The sequence below is a fragment of the Antechinus flavipes genome, chromosome 5 (genome assembly GCF_016432865.1).
Source record: "Antechinus flavipes isolate AdamAnt ecotype Samford, QLD, Australia chromosome 5, AdamAnt_v2, whole genome shotgun sequence".
In the NCBI taxonomy this organism is placed as follows: domain Eukaryota; kingdom Metazoa; phylum Chordata; class Mammalia; order Dasyuromorphia; family Dasyuridae; genus Antechinus; species Antechinus flavipes.
In genome coordinates, this window is record NC_067402.1 from 124,156,541 (window position 1) to 124,180,452 (window position 23,912).

At 33.0% G+C, this 23,912-nt stretch overlaps 1 protein-coding gene across 2 annotated transcripts in view; it reads right to left on the minus strand.

Moving 5' to 3' along the window:
* CPED1 (cadherin like and PC-esterase domain containing 1) overlaps positions 1–23,912 on the minus strand; it is a 394,281-nt gene that overhangs the window by 211,582 nt on the left and 158,787 nt on the right. For both annotated transcript variants that reach the window (XR_007954317.1, XM_052001238.1), the window contains exons 8-10: positions 6,527–6,669; positions 4,814–4,886; positions 2,734–2,901 (exon numbers count right to left, since the gene is read on the minus strand). Coding sequence is in view for 1 of the 2 variants with exons in the window: in XM_052001238.1 (XP_051857198.1) it covers positions 2,734–2,901; positions 4,814–4,886; positions 6,527–6,669 (384 nt within the window). In the remaining variant the exon portion in view is untranslated. The remainder of the gene's footprint in view (positions 1–2,733; positions 2,902–4,813; positions 4,887–6,526; positions 6,670–23,912) is intronic.

The following is a 23,912-nucleotide window of genomic DNA, read 5'->3' on the forward strand; positions in this document are numbered from 1 at the left end:
ACTGTCCCTCCTCTCCTGTCCCAACCATGTATTATTCCTCTTATTCTCTAAGCTTATTAAAACAAAACTGAACTACTCCAATCTAATGATCTAATTAGATTCCCTCTATAATCTCTGAATGATGGGGAGCTCAGAGGGGACACAAGTAACATTATCATATATTACTCTGAAATCAGTTTATCCTTGTTTAGTCGATTATTGTTGTTCATTCCTTTTTATTTTTTTATATTTCTCTTAACTTTGGTTTGAACTTCAAAGTTTCTACATAATTGTTTTTTTAAAAAAAATTACGATGCTTAGAAGTCTTCTATTTCATTAAATATCCATTTCTCCCTTCAACATTATATTCAGTTTTGCTACAAGTTTTACTTAGCCATAAGCCTATATAGCTTTCTGGATTATCCTATTCTAAGTTTTCTGTTTCTTCATAACTGTGGTTACTATATCATAGGTCATTTTGACTATGACTCCTCATTTCTTGAATTCTTTCTTTCTGGCTGTTCATAGTATTTTTTTTCCTTTGACCTGGAGGTTTTGGATTTTGGCTACTGGAAATGCTGGATTTTGGCTACAATTTTCCTGGAAATTTCATTTTGGGGTTGCTTCCTAGATATTTCCAATGGATTCTTTCTATTCCTCCTTTGCTCTTTGATTCTAAGACCTGGGTAGTTTTATTTTAAGATTTCTTGAAACAGTCTAAGATTTATATTGTTTATGATATTCACATAGTCTAGCGATTTTAAAATAAATTTTTCACTCCTACATTGTTCCCAGTTCAGTTGTTCTTCTTATGGACTACCTATATTTTCTTCTATTTTTTCAGCCTTTTAATTTTGTTTCAAACTTGGTCTATTATAATTTTCAGAGAGTTTTTATTTAGACAGGATTTTATATATCATGTAGCAAGCTATTAATTCTTTACAATTCTTTCTTTCATGGCTCTCATTTCTTTTCGATATTGGTCAATTTTTTTTTAGAAAAAGCAATTAGATGAGAAGATCATACTTTAATTTGCACTCAGAGCTCATCATTTCTTTCTCTGGATTTAGATAGAATTTTTTCATTTAATTCTTTGGAGTTGTTTTAGATCATTGTATTGATCAGAGTAGACAATTCTTTCATAATAGATCATCATTACAAAATCGCTATTACTGGTCAAAATGATACAATAGTTCTGCTCACTTTATTTTGTACCAGTTCACATAGGTTTTGTAATGTTGTTATTTATTTCATGAATCTAGACCTTCAAGCATTTCTTATAATAAAATACTATTCCATTACAATCATATGCTACAACTTGTTCAGTCACTCCCTAAATGATAGGTATCCTCTTGATTTAAAATTCTTCAGTATCACAAAAAAAAAAAAAACCTGCTATATTTTTGTACATATAAGTCCTTTTCCTTTTCCTTTAATCTCTTTGGAATACAGACTTAGTAGTAGTATAAAGGATATGCAGTTTTGTAGTCCTTTGGCCATATTTCCAGAATGATTGGTTTCACTACTCAACCAACAATTAACCGATGTGCCTGTTTTTCTCTCATATTTTCAGCATTTTTCATTTCTTATGGATGTAAGGTAGTACTTCAGAATTAATTTGTGTTTTTCTAATTAATAGTAATTTAGTGCATTTTCATATGACTATAGATAGTTTTGATTTTTTTTTCTGAAAACAGCCTGTTTATATCCTTTGCTGGCCTGAGATGTGGTCAGAGTAACACCAAACTACTACTGGAGTCAGCCCTGGTCAGCCATCTAGAAAGTTTCTCAGAGTGACAGAATTGTAACTTCTCTTTGGTCTAAAATTCCTGCCCTGATAATTCCTCTGTAGGCTGGCCTAGATGCTGGAACTGAGATCTCCCTCCATTCCTGGGATCTGAGCCAAAATGCTATTGCTTCCTTCTTAACTTTTCCCCATCTTTGTATACCGCTGGGGATTCCATCCTTATGATCAGTGACCCTTCTCAGCTCAGTCTTTATCTGTAAATCAGAAGTAGGTAGTGGGCATCTAGTACTATCTGACATCTATCTCTATTGTTGTCTAGTAAAAGTCTGAGGATATTCCACATAGGTTTAAGATTCCCTCTTGCTCCTGGTCTTAAGAAAGTCCCAGTATCAGCAGACTTCTCAGTCTGTCTATTCCAATTTAAGCAGGACAAAGGAGTAATTGCGATCTTTTCCTGCGTTTCCTTCTTAGTATTTGGTCTGGTGAATTTTCTAGATCTAATTGGAGGAGTTTTGTGGAGCTCAGATGCACTGCTTCCCACTACTCCATCATCTTGACTCTGCCCTCCTCCCACTGTCTTTGTTTGTTATTTTTGCATGTTTTTGTTTTTGGAACAGGAGGATATTGGTATTTTTTAAGGTGGTAGGAAGGAATTAATATACATGAAGAGGCTGGAGATGAAAGGTGGAGATGGAATGATTCAGAACACAATCTGCTAGATCATGACCAAAGAGAATGATATGAAATGGATAGCTTGACCTTGGTAACAGAAAGGGCTAGTTCAATCAGAATTTGAAGAGAATAGGAATATCTACTGTGTAGTAAAATATTATTATCTTCATTTTACTGATTAAATTGAGCATCTTAAAGGACTCAGTATTATAGTAAGGATTAAAATAAATTATTATTAGCTATTAATAGCTAACATTCATATTTCTTTTTAAAACCATATATGCTGAATACTGAATATAAATGAGGAAATATTAAAAATACATATAGAATCTTACCTTAATCCTTTCTGATTTGTAAATACTTTGAAGTGCTTCAGAAAAAATGGAAAGTGAAGACTCATTGGCAAAAAGAAAATTGAAAGTGTCTTTTAAAAGGAATTCTTTTGTATTTTGGTCCTCCAAATTAAGATTATCATCAACTTGAAAATCAAAATGTTCATGAACCTTTGAAAAAGAATGGGAAAATGGGCAAATATGTTTATATTCATTTCTTTTAGTGCAGTAGAATTAGTCTTCCCAAGATGGCATTCTCTATTACAATTAAAGATCATAACTGACCTCTAGTGGTCTATTTGGAGGATAGCAATCTGATACAGATAGTACCATTCAATTTTTAAAAAAATACATAATTCTTTCACTTGTGACAAAATTAGTAAATGCACTACAACTACATCTACACTAACCACTCAGAATAATTCTCCTTTGGAGTGAGATACTTTATTCCATCATATACCAACTGACACCATGATTGATCAGCATAGTTAAGAATAGAAGAAATTATTTAAAAGTATATAAAATATAATGATTGCATCAACCACAAAAGGAAATTGCTTTAGAAAACTTTAGAATTATGAGATCATTTAATAGATTTTTGCGCAACTAAATGTGTTGATCACAACAAATGAAAAAGGTCTCATTACATGTGATTCTAAAGAATAATCTCAGATGTCATAAAATGGAGGGGAAATTTTAAAATTATTTTGATCACTTGGGCTGTTCAAGCTGCCAGTTTTGAATATTTGGGTCAACATGTGTTGTGCATTCCCTTCCCCTCCTACCTCCTCAAAATCATAGACTCCACTCAGACAAAGCCAATGAATTGTCCTGATTTCCTATTTCTAAAAATAATTCCTAAAAGCTGCTTTAGAATGGCACGAGAAAAAGAAAAAAAAAAGCAACTAATTAGGTGAAAGAATAAAAAGGCTATTATTAGAGTAGATAATATTGGCATCAAAGTACAAATCGCATGTGTTTCCTACTAGGAAAATTAAATTACAAAAAAGCTCAAAGCTATTCAGTTAAACCGTATAGGCCAAATTTAATTAATTTAAATGTAAATAGTTACTTAATAAGCTTGGATGTTACACTTATGTTCAGTGTTAAGTTTTGTTTTTTCTTAAATACTTAACTCTTTTAAATTATTTTATTTTGACTATGATAACCTACACTGCAAGAAATGGATTGGATTATCTGCTATTTTTGATTAAGAATGCTACTGTTCTTCATTAATTCAGACTCTACAGAAATTCATTTTTATAAGTAGCAGATAAGAATAGTTAAGAAACAAAGCCATTTTTCTAGGTTTACTGAAATTGATCTTAGAGAATATTTTCTGAGTAGAAATTATTATCTAAAAAGTTACTGAAGTTTTCTTAATTGCTAAAACCAAAAACTTTTTCTTAGTTGTCACTTTTTCTTCCTTCTGGATACTCTACTGTTCAATGGATTTTGTGGCACTTCTGGTTCTCATCTTACCAGCCTGAGTTTTCCTTCTTGCTGTTTATTTATTCATTATTATTAACATTCTTTAGAGGCTACATAGAATTGTTGACAGATTTCTGGATTTGGAATCAGGGAGACCTTGGTTTACATTCTTCTTCCAATCTTTAATAACTATGTGATCTTAAGCAAGTCTCTTTACATTTTGGGGCCTCAGTTTTTCATCTATAAAATAAGAGAATTGGGCATGCTGAATTTTAAGATCAACTTCCAGATCTGAATCTATGAATCATGACTGTAAGTATTATACTTCTCTGTATATATACCATTCCTCTGATGCCCATTCCTATAGAATTTAGGTTTTCTACATATAAATAAGAGTATCCCAGTGGATACTCTTTGTAGCCTAATACATAATATATAGCTTAATAAGTGTTCATTGAAAAAAATGAATACAAGAATCTAGTATTGCTATGTCTATGCTACAAAAGAACTAAATCATTAAAGATTTTGCTAAATAAGACGAAAGTAGATATTATACAATATTTGCCATAAATTCAAGCTACACACACATACAAAATCTTCGAGACAAAATCATTAGTCATGAAATAAAATATTCTGCTTTTAACTTTCTTACCTGAAGAACTAATGGGTTCAAAGAGCTGCTATACTCAATATCAAATGTTAAAAGTTGAAAACATAAACTGCACCTGAAATAAAAATATTCCTTGTTCACTATTTTGACTTTTTGGGGTATCCTATTAAAAGTAATTATAACCAACTGATTATAGTTATTTTAAGTAAATTAATAAAGGAAAAGAGGGAATAGATTCAATAATATATAATGATAAAGTTTAATTTAGATTTTTAAATTGTTTTGACCATCTGAATCAGTTGATCTGAAAATTTATGGCTTTCCATGGATCCAACAGTAGAAACCATTTTGTAAAATTGATTAAAGAGAAGCTAGAAATGTGTCCAACTTTTTTTATCTGGGAAATATCAGACTTTCACATATCCTAAAGATTAAATAGATAGATAGATTCCTCTAATAATGACATAAAATATTGACCTTAACTGACTATTCCTTTCATTATTTTTCACTTAACATTTCCCAAGAAAGGCAGAAACAATTTTGGTTGGAATTTAAAGCATATCATACTTGGCTGCAAAGGAATTAAAGACACTGGATTTTATAAGTACAATTTTTAATGCACTATTTTGCTTACTTAAATATATCCAGAGTGAAAATATTTTCTTTTTAAAAATCAAAGCTCAATATACTTGCAAATTATGTTTTTTTAAACTTAAAGAGGGCAAAATTAAACTAAAAATTCTATAATGTTATTTGTTCAATTTATTTTCATAATTTTTGAATACTCTTTAAGATATTTGATGAAATATACTATGTAAGATAAATGTAAATAATATGTATATATAAATATAAATGCAAATATACTATGTAAGTACAATTACAATAGGCTGTTGCAGTATCATAGAATTTAAAAATTGAAGGGAATCTCAATGGACATCTAGTTCGAAATATTCCTAGACTATCTCTACTACAACACACACTTTTGAGTAAATCAGCTATCTCCTGAAACAGCCCATTTCACTGTGTAGTTGCTAGAAGCTTTTCCTTTCATTAAGCCTAAATTTGCGTTTTTGAAACTTCCACCTATTACTCCTTGTCCTTTCATTAAACATCTTTCAAGGAACTATGTACTTTTTAATGATGGAAGGAAACAATCATTTATTAAGCACTTACTATATGCCAGGCACTGTGCTAAGTGCTTTACAAATGTTGTTTTATTTGATTCTCAGAACAATCATGGGAGATAGGCGTTATTATAGTTCTCTTTTTAAAGATAAGGAAACTGAAGCAGGCAGTGATTAAGTGACTTAGTGAGAACCAGACAGCTAGTAGATGCCAAGGCTGGATTTGAATTTAGGACTTCTTGACACCAAGTACAGCATTCTATCCATTGTGGTACCTAGCTGCATAATTATGCTGTATAATTCTACTCATGTGCATTTTCTATAAAAGTCAATTTTAGGATTATTTTTGTTTTGTTTTGTTCAGAGCTATAACTTAGTGATTTCTGTGCCTGGGGCAAAGAATGGGGTAAAGTAAAGGGAGGGGGAAATTCATATGGAAAGAAAATGTCTGAGATGAGGCTGCTGCCATGGCAACTACTGTGAGCTTTGAGTGGACAAGGCAGGAAGCATCCCCAGGAAAAGGGAGCCAGTTAGCCAGGAAAGCAGAGATCTCAGGTTTGTCCCTCTGAATAGCCTATCCTGATGCAAAAGCTCATCCTAATGAAGAGCCTTGTTTTGTTCAGTTATTTACCTTTTGATGGTCTTTGGTCCCAGTGTAGATGTTTCACTGAATGCTTCGGCTGCCAGCAAAAGTTTACTTATAGCTTCCTTCATATTATCAAAGGCCTGAAGAGGAGAACTGACCCCAAGGAATGTCTCAAAAAATGTTTGCAGCTGTGAACAAAGGAATAGATTCATTTGTTGAAAGTGACCTCTCACTCTAGAAATTAAGCTTTCTTCTTCAACAAATATATAAAAAACTTACAAAAAAAAAAAAGGAAATCAATATCTCATTTGTCTTTCTAATATGTGTTTTGATTTATACTGCATTAAGTTTTTAATATTCCTTGTGATTATTTCTCAAAAGTCCCAGGAATATGGCAAAAAGTGTCAAGCTGTTTAATTTTCTCTTAATTTGCCTACCATAGTTATAGTCTCATTTTACTGCATCTAATCACATAAACATCACTACTAAATATTTCAAGATAAATTTAATTTGAGAGGAGGGTAATATTAAAAAAATAAAACAACATCATTCACTCAATTTTCTAAATAAATGAAAAGTAATATAGTCTCTACATTTAAGGAGCTTAAAGTCTATTAGTAAGGAGAATAAGACATATATAAATTAGCTTAATGAAAAATAGAATATGAGAAGAGCAAAGAAAGAATTTATACAAAAGAATATACATTAAAGAAGGAAGAGATTACTTTCATATTGGGAAAGCAGCTATAGCTTTATGGAAGCAATGGGTTTCGAATAAGAGTCATCTGAACTGGATCTTGATGGAAAAGAAGTATTTTAGCAAGTGGAAATATGGGAGGAGATAATTTCAGTCAAAAAGGACCCAATGAATTAGTCTAGAATTTATAAAGTATCTATATGTCTGAGACATTGAGTTAGGCACTGGTCCAAAAATTAATGATTAAAGGCCATCAACCTAAAGTAAAATATCTTTGTGTAATGGAGGGATACATCTCTGGTTTTACATCATTTGATATTTTCATAAGTGACTCAGTTATAGGTATAAAAAGTATATTTATCAATTTTTCAACTAACACAATACTGGGATGAATACTTAAACACTGGTTTACAGTCAGGCTTCAAAGTCCCAAAGTCAAGATTCAAGGAAGTTGATAAGCTAGAGTGATAGATTGAATAAATAGAATAGTTTAAGTAGCAGATCATAGAATCGCTGGTCCTCTGGGTCAGAAGAGAGCACTGATGCCACATAATCAAATCTATTCCAAAATAATTACAACATACCTGACAAATCATCACCTAGCCTTAAAAATTTTTACTAAGGTATAAACATTATTTTCCAAGATAACCCATTCCACTCTCAGATAAGAATTATTATGAAGCTTTATGTCAAATTTAATTCTGCCTCTTTATAATTTCCACCCATCCTTCTAGTTCCTCTATCTGGAACAAGTAGAACAAATCTTTTCTTTCTTCCATAGGACAATCTTTAAAGAAATGAAGGCAGCTATCACAATACTCCTAAATAATTTCTTTTCTAGGTTAAGAATCTTCAGTTCCCTCAACTGATGTGAAAATTCTTTACTACTTGGTTGCTCTCCTTCAAATACTCTTCAGCTTCTCATTGTCTTTTCTAAACTGTAGTGCTTAAATTTGGAAATAATATTCCCAATGTGGTCTGGCTAGGCTGGAGTACAATGGCACTATCACTACCCTAGCTCTGGACACCATGCTTTTTTCATTTAATCTGAGACTACACTAGCCTTTTTGGCACACTTTTAACTCATATTGAGCTTGCACACCAATAAAATTTTCCCAAATCTTTTTCAGATAAACAACTATCTAGCCACAGATACTTAATCTTTTACTAATGAAGTTTGTTTTTCAAAAAATCCAAGTGGAAAGCTTTACATATTTCCATATTGTTTTATTATGTTTGGTTTAATTCAGTGTGTTAGTGTGTCAGAATCTTTTTAGATCCTCACTTTTTCACCTAACATGTTATGCATTCCTTCTAGCTCTTGGTTATTTGCACAATTGATTAGTATGGTACCTATGCTCTCTGACAGAGATGTTGTTAAAATTGTTAAATAGAGCAAACAAAGCCAAGCACAGATCTCTAGGGTACTTCACTAGAGATTCCTCTCCCAGCTGAAATTGAATCTGTTTTAGACACAGACATTTTCCATGTTCTTAATCCACCTAACTAGGTCACATTGCCCATAATAGCAAATTCCTCTGATTTATCAGTCTAGAAACGCTGTCAGAAAAGAAAAAGTTTAGGCTGGAATTATCTACTCTTGATGAGATCATGTTGGATTTTTTGTAGATGTTCATTAACCATACCTTTAATAATAATTCTTGGATTCTGCAAGAACTCAAAGTCCAAATGACTAACCTATAGTTTTCAGTATCTTTTATCTACTCTTTTTTGGAAATTGGATCAACACTGGCCTTTTTCCAATCTTGAAGTTCTTCCATTTGAATGACCTCTAAGATCATTAAAGATTCTGGCTCAGAAAACACATGTCCCAGGTCTTTTCAGAACCCTGGGGAATAGTTCATCTTGGTCTAGTGATTTTAACTTATAGTTCAAGATCATTCAAAGATTCTGGTTCAGAAAGCACAAATTCAAATCTTTCAGAACATCTTGGTCTGGTAAGTTTAATTCATCAAGGGCAGTCGAGCACTTTCTTATTTCTATCTACTAATCTCAGATATTATCTTCATGTTATCCATGTATATGTGTGTTCATGAGTGTGTGTGTGTATGTGTGTGTGTGTGTGTGTGTGTTTTCAGGTCCTCATCTTTGCCAGGGGAAAAAAAACCTAACATAGAAGTAAACTGTTCTTTCTTTGAAATCCTGTTCCTTCTATTTTTCCTATTCTAGTATAGATTACAATTCCTCATTTTTTTGTCTTAAATTTTCCTTTTATCTGTCAGTTTACTTTAAACCAGCACAGTTGGCCCTATTCCTTTGGGAATATGCCAAGCTTCTGTATTCATTCTCTTTTACCTATTCTTGCTTCTATATTCTGCACATCTCCTTAAAACTCTGTTAAAGAATTACTTGTATACTCACATCACTTTAATCAACTCCATTTTTTATTTTTCATCAGAATTGTTTTTCTGTCTCGCAGCTTTCCTATCCTTATTCCATTCCTTGATTTTCTCATATGCATATTTTAAAAATCTGCAATGATACCCTTTTACCTATCTGGTTTCTTTTGAATAATGTGATCGTATATTCCCCATTCTTGAAGATATTTGAGCAGAAGCGAGTGGGCCACTCACCAGGAATATAATAGAAAAGATTCAGATGTGAGTAGGGCCAGCAGACCTCTTAAGTCCCTTACAACTTAGAAATCCTGGGACTATACAGAAGTAGGAAAAAGTAAGCTAGAAGGAATGTATAACATATTAGATGAGAAAGTGGAGATCTAAAAAGATTAGGTAGTCTGATTTAAGTGGAATGTCAATGTGTAAAAAAGATTGGAAAAGTAACTTGGAGACAGGTTGTTGAGGGCCTTAATTGCCAAGGTAAGAACATTATTTTTACCCAGCTTGTGAAGCTTTGAAATAGAGGAGTGATATGTTGAGACCTATGCACTATCATTTTGACAGTTGTAGAAGGCTTGGATTTGAAAGCAGAAAGAATAGTAGTAAAAAGATCAGCTAAGACACTATTACAATAGTATAAAGAGGCAAGAATGAGAGCCTAAATCGTAATGATAGCAGGGCAAGTGGAGAGGAAAGGACAGATGTAAGAAAATTTGTGGAGGTGGAATTACAGGACTTGGAAACTGATTGCATATAGCGGGTAGTTTATTTCTGAGTTTTAGGGCCATATGTCTTAATTATAAATGTCAGCACAACAGAGTGTTGGCTGAACACAGATCCCTGCTGTGAAGATGTGGAAATTAAAAAAAAAAACACTTATAAATTCAAGGAAATATTCACTTTTCATGGTTCCTAGTGATTTTAATTAAGGAGTAGATCTTGAAATTAAGACATAATTAGCTTTGAAAGAAAGGAACAGGAAAAGAGACTAAGAATGAGTGAGAAGACATGCTCTAAAGCATATTCCCTCAAAAATAGAACGGAACTAAAGCTAATCAGAGAATTGGAATGCTTTTCTTCTCATCTCTGCATCAATGCGAGAACTGTTGAGGAATGGGTTGGCATAAAAAGCTGGGATCAGAATCAGGAAACAAGGAAATGTGAGTCAACAGTTGCCAATATATAAACGAAAAATATAAAAAAGAAGAAGAAAATTGTCCTCAATAGTAAAATTCAAAAAGAATCTGCTTTTCTAATTTTATATTAGATTAGCTCTTTTTCACTTAAGTTTCTATATGCTGTCTGGCACATAGTAGCTATTTAATAAATGTCTGTAGATTAACTCAATTACTTCTGTCCATGGACTTTCCAAAAAGGTGTCAGGAAAAACTTCCTGTAGAAGGTAGGATTTTTTGCTCAGGTTTGGAAGAAGCTAGAAATACCTCAAGTTAGAAATAAGTCCAGATATAGGGGACAGTCGGTGAAAATGCCTAGAGTCAGGCAATGGAATGTCTTGAGTAAGGGAGAACAGGAAGGTCAGAGTCACTTGATTGTAAAGTATGTAAGTATAAGATATAAGAAGAATAGAAAGGTACTTGGAGGAGGGGAATTGGGGGAAAGTTTTTGAAAGGTTTGAACAATTTTTTTTTAAATGGATTTATATTTGACCCTTCAGGAGATAGGGAGCCACTGAGTTTACTGAGTAGAGAAGGGGTGGGGGAAGAGGACATAGTTAGACTTCTACTTTTGGAAAATTACTTTAACTACTGGAGTGGAGGATGGACTGGAGAGAACTGTGGCAGGGAGACCACAATTGTGGCAGGGTGAGTGGTCTTGGTCTGCACCAAGGTGGTTATAGTGTTGGAGAAAGATAAGAGGTATATATGAGAGATGCTAAAACAAAGGTAAAAAAATAGCAGGCCTTAGCAATAATTAGATAAGATGTGGGGGGGGTAAAGACATAGTAAGGAGTCAAGGATGATACTTAAGATGTCACGAAAGATGACTGATAGAAAGGTGTTGCTCTTGATTGTAATATAGAGGTTTGGAAGTAGGGGGAGGGGAAGAACCTTTTTTTTTTTTTTTTGATATGTTGATTACAGAATGCCTAGAGAATATCTAATACCTGATGACCAATAAGCAATTGGAGATGCAAGACTGGAATCAGAGAGAGTAGGGCTAGAGTAAACTTAAGAATCATCAGCAGAAAGATGATAATTAAATCTATGGTTGCTGATGGCAACACCAAATGAAATAGCATAAATGGTGAAGGCAATCCAGGATGGAGCACTGTGGAACATCTACTATTTAGAGTTGGGACCTGAATGAAGAGCTAATAAAGGAGACTGAGAAAGAAGGCTCTGTTAGATTGTTGGATAACAAGAAGAAAATAGTGTTGCATAAACCTAGGAAAAAATATGGTATCAAGAAAAATCGGGTGATCAATAATGTCCCAGGATGCAGAAAGGTCAAGAAAAATGAGGTTTAATAATAGGATATTAGATTTGACAATTAGGAAATTATTAGTAACTTTGAAGAAAGAAATTTAGGTTGAATGATGAGGTTAGAAGTCAGACTGGAAAAAGTCAAAAGTGAGAGGAAAGGAAATGGAAGCACCTATTATAATTGTCCTCAATCAGGTTAGGAAAGATTTGGGACAATAACTAGTAGGAATAAATGGATAAGGGAGAATTTTTTTTCAAGATGGGGAGATATTGGTATATTTATGGGCAACAGGATGCTGTAATTAGGAGGAGACTGAAGATGAGTGAAAGAGTAGCAATAGAGGGGCAATATATTGGAGAAGAAAAAATAGAATGGATCACTTATGTATTTAAAGGAGTTGATATTATTAGCAAGGAGAAAGGCCATTTATTGCAAAACAAAGGAAAAAAGATAGAAAGCATCTGGGTAATTTAAGATGAGGAAGAAGGGTGAAGGAACTTGGTGTGAGGTTTTGTTCGGTAAAATTGTGGGACAAAATTGTCAGATAAGTAGGTGGGAGGAAGTTTAAAAAAGAATGAAAAGTTAGAAGAGCCATCATAGTGAATAGGACAGTGAATTAATTAGGGAGGTATTAAAGGATTTCCTTGAAGTAATGAGGGCCCAATTGAGCTGGGAAATTTATAGTGTGGTTTTTCTTTACCTTCATTCAGTGGCACTAGTGTAAAAGTGAAAGCAGAAGATGGTGGGAGGTTGCTTAAAGTATTCTGTTTGGCCTATATACATGTTTAGGTTCTTTGACCAGCCCCCAAACTAAAAGCTTAGATTTAAGGAATGAGCTTCTTTTTCCATGCCTAGTAGGTGAATGACTGATTAGAGAATGACATCAGATGTGATATGGTATAATGGAAAGACAAGCTATGAACTCCTTGAGGTCAGAGACTTTTTTGCTTACTTTGTTTTTGTCTTTCTTTGCATCTCCATTGTGTGGTATAGTTCATGGCACACAATAAGCATTAACAAATGCTTGCTGACTTGACTTGGAATGGAGGAAATCTGAGTTTTACTGTCTCCTCTAAGAACTAACCATGTAATTTTGGAGAAATCATTGTATATTTCTGGTTCCCAGTTTTCTCATATGAGAATTTCTCAAATTGGACTAAAGTATCTCTAAGATTCCTATTGGCTCTCTATAGCTATGACTCCATGGCATTGCTTAATTTATCTGTTTAACAACACAAAAGTCTCTATCATTGGATCTCTGTGACACTGTCTTGTTTCATTTAGTTCATTATGATTTCAACAAAAGTTTTGTTACGTAGCATAGTTAAAGTCTTGCAAGTTGGAAGTGTTCTCTACATTTCTGAAATCATAGCTTAGAACACTTTTTTTAAAAGGAATTTCTGAATTCAAGAACAAATAATGGAATGAGTTCAGAACTAACTGATTTATTACAAAGGCAGCTTGTTGGCTATAGAAGCAAAAGATTATGGATTCAAATCCTGTCTTTATTATGGTTTTACCAATATAATTGTAGGCAAACCATATGATCTGGGTCTTAAATTCCCCATCTATAATAAGTAAGGGTTAGATTAGATAATCTCTGAAGTTTATTTTTAGTTCTAAACCTATAAGCCTAGAGGAAGAAAGAGTTTTAAAATGAACCAGGATTCCCATGTGCCCCATTCTACAATATTTAATACTTTTTTATTCATTATAATAAAACTAGATATTCTTAAGGAGATAGGTACTTCAGAAGCAAACATAAATAAAAATACATCTTAAAACATTTTAATGTGACATTTTTTACAAATTGTTTATCATCCATCTTCAATGGAAAATTGCAACACAACGTTAATACAAAATGAATTCAGACCTTCAATCACAGAAAATGCACATGAAAGATAATGGTCATAAAATTGGGGAATCAAATTGTCAGCATTTATTTATCTCCATATATTTAAAGGAATAACCTGGTAAGATTTGGAACTTTTATAATATCTACCTAGTCAGATAATTTTATCTTAAATATATATATATATATATATATATACTACTTATTATTATAATACTAATGTATATTTAGAATGTTAATATAAATTAAATGATACATATGTGCATACATGCATGTATGTGTTATATATGTATATATGTACTTGAATGTGTATATGTATTTGGTCTAGACCTAAACTTGAGATTTCATCAGGTACAGAAGCTCTGAATGTGTACAGTCTCCCTCTAATGATGCAGATGGGAAATTCACATGTAACTTGTAATCTTTGAGTATTGTTGGTAACTAAGAGGTTAAGCAACTTACTGATTATGTGTCAGAGATGAGACTTGAATCCAGGACTTCTTGTCTCCAAGGCTAGCTCCCTATATACTAAGCCATACTAGTTTTCACAACATACATGTGTGAACAATATATACATAAGAATAAGTAAGTACAGATTAAAAGAAAAATGTTGGAGATTTATATAAGACAAATCTAGATAAGGCAATTTTTTAAAACTTAAGTTTTTAAATCTCCTTGATCTATGATATTATAATATCTCAGAGAAAATGATACAATTGTTACTGTAGAAGAACATGATTTTCTTGTTTATAACAATGTGTTCACCTATTGCTTTCAATTTTCAAAAGATAGCAGATAAAAAGATTTCTAGTGTTTTGGAAGACACTTGAAAAAAGGGCATTGTTACTGGTATTGGTTTTGGAAAAGGAGTATTTTAATTTAATAGAAAACATTTAGCAACTAAAGACATAACAAAAACATTCAGGAGAAAGGAAATAATTTTATCAAGGAAACTTTTTAAATCAAATTTCTGATTTGAAGTGTAACTGGCAAAAAAAATAAAGAGACATTCACCATCTTAATTATGTGTAAAGTTGATTAGAATGGAAGCTTACTAAAGATCACTAAAATTTATTTATATTTCACTCTGCAAGAGATAAAAATTTTATCTTTGGAGAATAAAGAATAATATTGACACTGGAAATGAGTTTGCAAAAGCTTTTCACAGACACATTCAATCCAGCAACCATATTCCCATGAGTTAACTAGTTATCATTTGATTGAAAGCTCAAAAATGAGGGTTACAGTAGAATCATTCATAAAATGATTTTTCAGAATTAGATGTGGCTTAACCACCTATGAAATTTTATAACACTGGGAATATCAAAATGTTTCCTTATTACCATAGTTGGTATTTTATTACTTAGTTACTTCTTAAATTAGATTCAATGACCATGCTATCTCTTGCACCTACTTGGAACAGCTTCCTGCCCAAAGATGAGGGATGAGGAGGAGATGATATAATCTCCCCTTTGTAAAATTCTTGGCAAATATCATAAATGCATAAATCTTATAAAGTCCATTATAAAAGCTGTTATAAATAATAAAGGTAAATTCAAAGCTCTCTTCTAAACATGATTTATAAGACAAAATTAAAACCAAATTTATGTTTCAGAAATGTGCATGATATAAAGAGGACACACAGTAATGCCTATGTTTTAAATATATAAAATCTACTTAATGACTGACTCTGAATATTGTATACAGTTCCTTAAAAAAATCCATAAAATTAGTTAATTCTTTCATTTAGTTAAACTGTCAGGCACTTCCCTAGAATAGATCAAATATGATTTCTGGCAGACCTGTCTTATTTGAATGAATTAGTGAATGCTGCAACAATAGTTTCTCTAATGGTTCCATGCAAACATAGCCACAATATCATTAAATTCTTTGAATGGGAAAATGACACAAGATTTCTGTGTTGTCCAATATTGCTCATGGTAATTGTCTTTTCTGAAAGTTGTCCAGCTTCAAATGTGAAAAGAAGATTCATTTCAATTTCCTGGCATTTGATGCAAGATAATATTGTGAATGATGGTCTCATTTACTCAAGATTTAATCAAATTTACTCAAATGATTTACTCAAGAAGTAAAGGCTAGGAGTAGGGTGGGAGAATCAAGAACAGAAGGAACATAGATTTGCAAATATGAGTGAAGTGTTTCCACATGCAAATCTGGAATGGTATATTCAATTAGGAGAGCCATGGGCTTGTGAATCAAGGCATGGGCTATACATTAGAAGACCTCCAAAGCACATCTGCTACAAGACCTGCCAATATGAGGTTACTTCTAGCACTTCAAAGGGGAAAAGAAACTAATAAGCTTCCCAGATAGGTTGAGAGATGTTATTTACTAGAGTACCAGAGAAAAATTCTAGACAGGAAGGTTTATTGAGCAAAGGAAGAAAAACTGCTCAGTTCAATAATTGCATGCATGACTATACTTTTTCTTTCAGACAACTATAATAATACCTAATACTTTTCTAGTTTACAGAGCACTTTATATACATGAACTTACTGAAACCTCAAAGTAATTCTGAGACAGTGTCTTACAGATGAAGAAACTGGGGATAAGAAAGATTAAGTTTTAAGTGGTACCCAGATCATTGGTAAATGACAAAACCAGGTCTGGAGTCTAATAAATCTTCCAGCTTGAAAGCTGGAACTATACCATGCTGCCTTATCTTGTAATGTATAGAATTTGCCATTGCATATGTGGTAGCACTACATTCAGGAATATAGGAACTCTCTGAAAAGCAGTTGACTTATTGAGTATAATAGACAAGGGACCAAAATTGTTAATATTCTCAAATAAATGCCCTTCTCACACTCCTAAAATCTCACACTTCTAAAATATTAATCCAACACACTTGAATACTCATGTAGTATTCATAATTGCCTTTTATAAAAATTAAGAACATTTCTTTGCAACCCAAGTCAAATTGCATGGATTAAGACTGGGTTTCTTTTTAAGCCAAATTATATAAGAATATAAGTATTCCTACCATTTGTTTTAGCTCATTGATAATTGACTTCCTTTAAGGTAAGCCATTGAAAAAACTGAATTAATTGACTAAACCCAAATTAGAATGCTTTCCCCTATTTCTGGCATTAGATCAAAAACTCCACTTAGTTAAATAAGCTTTACATTTCAGTAGCATGAATCATTTCACTCACTTGTACTCCCCTCAGAAACCTAAGCTTTTGAACCATTTATTAAACTTTCAGAATTCAGAGCACATATTTGTTATGATTAAGTCAAATAATTCAAAATATAAAATTCTCATATGTGCATCCTAATGACTTGATCACAAGTACAATATAATACACATAGAGCTGAGAATGGTATAAAAGTTCATTTATTTACTTGGGATGGCAGGACCCCCATCTTATCATTCTTAGTCTTTTCCTTAAATGGCTGTATAATCTTTTTTATCCATTCTGGAACTGATCAGAGAAATACTAAAGAAATGGGAAATACAACAGGAAAGAATATAAATTGAAGTTGTAAAGATTTTATTACTGGTGTTATATGTATATGCCAACTTATTTTCCCTATCCAGATAACCATTCTTATTTCAGGACACATTATTTCTATTAGAGTGAAGCATGGACTTTCTGTAGCAGTCACCAATAAATTAAATTCTGACAGCTCTTCTTAGAACTTTTCCAACAATAATCTCACTTATTAAGTGTCATGTGGAGAAAATATATCTGAATGGAAATCATTCTTCATCAAGATTATGTAAAACTTTTGAAAATATGTATACATTTGGGGAAGACTACCCAATTTATAATGTGTAAATTCCCAAATCAGCATGAAAGTAATAAAGGCAATCATGATTTTAAATTGGTTATATCTTGACTCTTTATGCAAGAGGACTTATTTTTGTATGCCCAATTAGGTCTTATGATCAATCACTGAAATGGAAGAAAAATTTACACTTCATAAAAAAGGGTTTTGTTTATATCATGAATAAATAAATAAATTTATCAATTTAGTTTATTCCCTGTTATTATGGTGAAGAAATATTATCATTTCATAAAAGTTTATTATCATTTGCTAGAATTTTTCTTGTATCTTTTATATAGTATCTGACAGAGGCCGAAACAAAACATTATTCTTTATATGAGATGCTACATTTTAAGGTAATTCATGCTTAATTGTTATACACATTTCAAAAATTATTAATCTAAACAATATTCTAATCAAATGGATATTTTATTCCTAAATTCAATCTTCACACATGATGATTGCTGACAAAATTTTAATGTATATCACTCTGAGTTTTTGACTAACCCAAAGGTTGAATTTCCATAGCTTGCTCCTGGAAAAGCATGTAGATTAAATGTATCAACTATAATTCCAAATATTGCTTGAGGAAATACAGAACATGAAAAATTCAAGTTTAGAAAAAAATAGATACCTATCAAGATTTAATTTCTGACATGAATCCTCAGTATTACATTTTTCTGCATTATGTTTTTTCTGCTATCACAATTTATCCTCTTCAAAGCTAGTTATGAACCTCCTCCTGTTTTCATCAACATTCTCCTTGGCATTCTTTTCTAATTCTCTTCTGTATCTCTCTTTCTTTTTCTTTTTTTTTTTGAATCTATTCTTTCCTGCTTCCTTTCTTCTAACTCTCATACAATCCTGCCTACTTAGGTCTTTCTAAAAGAAATCACCAAGATTTGCTTTATGTAACAAATAATACAAGAACTTCCCTCCCCTTCAAAGTGTATTCTACTTTTCAGTTCTCTCTTCCAATTCTAAGTCTTTCTGATTCCAATCCAAACCTCTGACTAGAAATACCTTCTCTAAGATATCAAATGACCTTTGTCTACAAATTGTACAGTTTCCTTTGTAATATTATTCTCTTCAAAGATCTCTCACATTTATTTCTAACTCCTGTGTGTTGTTTTCTAATTAGAGAATATTTTCTGTGGCTTCCTTTTTTTCCTCTTTCAAAATCTACCCTACTCCAACCTACTATGGAAATAAGCAAAACATGTTTTGTTTTGTTTTGTTTTTCCCCCCCTCTCTTCTGTAATGAGATCATACATGTATAGTTGAAAGAGAATTTAGTTCTCATAAAGACAACTAGTGGTGTAGTGGATAGAGTGCCAAGTCTGAACTCAGAAAGACCTGAGTTCAAATCCAAATCTAAACATATTTACTAGCTTTATGACCATGAGCAAGTCACTTAGTTTCTCTCTACCTCAGTTCCCTCAACTTTGTGTGATAATAGCAGTATATAACTCAGAGAGTTATTATAAAAATAAGAAATTTATTTTTTAAAAAAGGACAGCACAGTGATTAGCCCTAATACATGCTAAAAAAAAATGTTTATTCTCTTCCTTTTGTACTACAACCCCCCCAAAAAAAATTTATAGCTAAAAAAATTGAGGCTCAAGGAAGGGAAGTAATTTGTCCAAAGACATACAAGTACTACAGTAAGAAGATCTGAGAAGCAATAAAAAATATTCTGACTCCATATTTAATCATCTTTCCACCATACTCTTTTTACATTCATCTTTCAATGAAATAATTTGGGCATTAATATTTCTAATTTGGGCTACATCTTCATTTACTTGGATATTCCATAAACACTGATTCATTTCTATAATGGAACACAATCTAATGCTCCAACATCTGTGGTTACTTAGTAAACATTGTTTCATAAAGAAACCATGTTTTAAAATAGGCATTGTTTTAAAAATGAAACCCATCCTAGATTTAAATTCATTTAGTCCTCTTTTTCCTACTTCAACTGACTTTGTGAAAAAAATACTTCTGCCCATGGAAGAGAAAGAAGTACAGCAATATACTTCCTCCCTCTATTTCAGGTCATGCAGAAGTGATTCTGTTTCTTTCAGAGTAATCCTCTGCATTACAATGATCTGGGCAGCATTTATGTAAAGAGATATTGCTTATCACCCCAGCTAGAATTTAGTATTAACTTGCCTCAAAGCCTATACTACACTACACTATACCACAGTAATCTTTATTTGAACCATTGTGGTTTCTGACCTAACTCAAGAATGACTTCCCAACTCAAGAATGATTTCTAACACCCTTTTGGAAAAAATGATCTTCTTTCTCTAATTCTATTCTTTCCCTCCCTTTTTTTCTTTCCCAAACTATCCTATCCTATCCTATCCTATCCTATCCTATCCTATCCTATCCTATCCTATCCTATCCTATCCTATCCTATCCTATCCTATCCTATCCTATCCTATCCTATCCTATCCTATCCTATCCTATCCTATCCTATCCTATCCTATCCCATTCTATTCTATACCATTGTATATTATCCTAGAATTATTTATTAAGGACTTACTATGTGCAGTAAGATAAAATAGAAGACATGGGGGTAAGCTAAAAGTCAGAATGATGTGGGTTTAAATCCTTTTTGTGAGACATATTGACTGCATGACCCTGGGCAAATCACTTAATCCCAATATGCCTTAAGGCAAATGTTACAGTATAAATTGGCAAGTACAAACAGTTGTTTCCTATTTATACAAGTAAAGAGACCTTTCTTACCAGGAACTCTGTACACCAATGATTTCAGAGACCCAGACAAAAAATTAAATAAAATATTATATGCTAGATATACAGAAATAAAAAGTAAAACTGGTCTCAAGGAGTAACACTCTACAAAGGGAAAATAGCATGTGCATGGATAAATGGGTTAAGTCTGGGTTTTAGGAGTATCATCATGGTAACTATGTGGAAGGATTGGATAATTCTTGAAAGAGTTGAGGCAGAGAGATCATTTACGAGTCTTCTATAATAGTCCAGGTGAAAACTGATGAAGTCCTGAACCAGAGGGATGATTTTTATGAGGGGACATATTTGAGAGATAATTATGGACGTAGATTTTGCAAGAATTATAGGGTAGCGACTGGATTAGTGTGGGATAGGTGAGAATAAATAGTCAAAGATAGCTATGAAGTTAGGAAACCAAGTGATTGGAATTTTGACAGTACTAGGGAAGTTAAGAAAAGATTTAAGGAGAATAAAATGTTCAGTTTGAAACATAGGATAATTTGGTAGAGATGTCCAACAACAGTTAGCAGTGTGGCACTGGGGCTCAGAAAAGAGATGAAGGCTGTATGTATGGATATGGTAATCATGTGTACAGAGGTGATAAATGCATCATCAAAAGAGGAAGTATAGCAAGAAAAAAAATGGTATAGGACACTGTAGAACAGAGCTCTAGGGTTTACTCATAACAAGTGATACTGATGGTTCATGATATAAGACAGAGAGAAGGACTCATCTAGTCAATTAAGAAGAGAAATAAAAAAGGAATGTCACAAAAATTCCAAGAGAATATAGGAAGACACAATATGGTCAATAGTTTCAAATGGTGCAAAGAATTTCAGAAGAAAGAAGACTTAGAAAAGTCTTCCTGCTCATAGGAATTCTCTCTCTCTCTCTCTCTCTCTCTCTTTCTCTTCTGTGTGTGTGTGTGTCTGTCTGTCTGTCTCTGTCTCTCTCTCTGTCTCTCTTTTTATTTTCTCTCTCTGTGTATGTGTGTGTTTCCAATATTTTTGGATTTTAAAAACCAGTAAGATTTTTTTAATTCTCCTGAATTGAGGAGATCTTGAGAAAAGTTTTCTAAAGCTATGTTACTTCAATAAAATCTAGATTTATTAATCATTTTATCTCTGTCAAAGAGCTAAGACCTACAGATAATCTGCAAACAAAAATTTCTCTGCCACCCACCCCATCCCAGGGAGCCCAGATTTTAAGTGAAAAATAAGTAAATTTCTTTGGATTGTCTTACCAAGATTATAAAAACTCAATTTTTAAAAATAGCAATTTCTTTAAAAAAAATAACAAAAAAACCCCAAAACATAGGGGCAGCTAGGTGGTACAATGGATAGAGTGGCAGTCCTGAAGTTAGGAAGGCTCATCTTCTTGAGTTCAAGGACACTTACTAGCTATGTGACCATGAACATGTCATTTAACCCTGTTTCCCTTGGTCTTCTCTTCTCTAAAATGAGCCGGAGAAGGAAATGGCAAGTCTCCCCAATATCTTTGCCAAGAAAACACCAAATGAAGTCATGAAGAATCAGGCACAACTGAAAAATGACTGCACAACAAACAACAATAGAAAGTTTATGATCAGTCAGACATGTCATTTAGGAGTAACTTGACCTAGATGTAATTTAATAGTCTAAGAAACCAAGCTACATCAAAAGAAAAGAAACAGCTTCAGCAAACAACTAGTGGATATTCTTCCAGTAGAGCCTTTGAAAATCTTAGCAAAATGATGGCAAGGTAAGCAAAGGATGGCCTAAAACCCAGCAAAATAATCTTTGGATGCCAGATAGGAAAATATACTTTTACTCTAAGTATTCAAGGGGAAAGGAAAATTCCTAGACACCTCAAAGCCAATATTATATTAATGAAGGGGCAAGAATTTGCCTTTAATAATCTTTTAAATAAATTTGGTAGGGAAGAGAAGTATTTTTCTCAATTGAGGAGCCCCACATCTAGAAATAAGACTGAAGGACAAGCTCTAGATGAGATGAGAAAGTCTAGCAACCTTATCAACCAGAATCTACCTTGGACTAAGATATTAGAGCATAAACTAGTATTTAACCTGGATAAAATTATGATCAGTTGAAAATGAGACAAGACTTAAAAACAGGAAGCTCAGTCATGGAATAAGGGATAGCTAAAAAAGATCAGGAATTAGGCTTAACTTTGTTCACATCAGCCTAAAAGACAAGAAATAAACTTTAAATTTTTTATAATTTTAATAGGATTCTAGTATGAGAAGACCATTGCCTGCCCTTCTTCCTTCTTTCCCTCTTCCTTTTCTCTCTCCTTTCTTTCTTTTCTTTCTTTCTTTTTATTCTTTCTTTTCCTTCCTTCCTTTCTTTTTCCTCCCTCCCTTCCTTCTTCCCTTCCTTTCTTCCTCCCTTCTTTCCTCCCTCCCTCCCTCCCTTCCTTCCTCCCTCTCTTCTTTCCTACCTTCCCTCTTTTCTTCTTTCCCCCTTCCTTCCTACCCTCCCTCCTTCCTTCTTTACCCCCTTCCTTCCCTCCCTTCTCTCTCTCCTTCCCTCCTTCCCTCCCTCCTTCTCTTCCTTCCCCCCTCCTTCCTCCTTCCTTCCTTCCTTCCTTCCTTCCTTCCTTCCTTCCTTCCTTCCTTCCTTCTTTCTTTTCCTTCCTTCCTTCCCTCTTCCAGGAACATAATACATATGCAACACTTGTTTCTGGCTTCACTGTTCCAATATGCACTAGTATTGACAGATTGGGTTCCCAAGTACAGCTTACTGCATGATTCTAAGAGCAACCCTGAAGGATTAAAGTTCATTATATTCCCACTTCCAGGAATAAAGGGAAAATGTATATTTCCTTCTACAGAGAGTTATGTATAGCAAAGGACCCGGGAATGGAGAAGGAATGAAGACAGAGAGGAAAACTTTAGGGGCAGCCATAGAACAAAGCTCTGTGCTCTAATGGTAGAAGCATTTTACTTCCAGAAAATTTATATTAATTGAGGTATCTATGCGAAGTTCTTATTTTTAAAATTCTCTACAGAAAAATGTCCACTAAGTTATTAGGATAAAAAAGGAAGATCACCAGTAATTATAGTCTCAGAATTTTTTTTTCCCTATGTATCATCCTACAGGCTTCCTAAGGATAACAAAAAACCCAGCTAATCATTATCATTCTTTCTGGTTTACATTTGAGATTCAATTTGATATTTGCTTATAGCTTTGTCTGAAAGGATGTCATCAAGCCACTATTCATTATTTTCCAATCACTTTTCTTTTCACATTTAACAATAACTCCTTGGGAACATGAAAGTAAAATATACTTCCTTATCAAAACGTTTTTCTTTACTGACTTCTGGGTGGAGAGCAATGATTTCATTTTTTGTGATTGGAATATATATTCCACATGCAGAAGAGCTATATATTCAAGTGTACTTCTTAGCTGTTTGGAAATTGTGTCTTTTCAAATCTGGAACATTCCTTTGGATGGTGTTTTTCAAATTAGGGGATTCATATTGGAGGGGGGAAAGGTTTAATGGAAAAAACAGACGGGGAC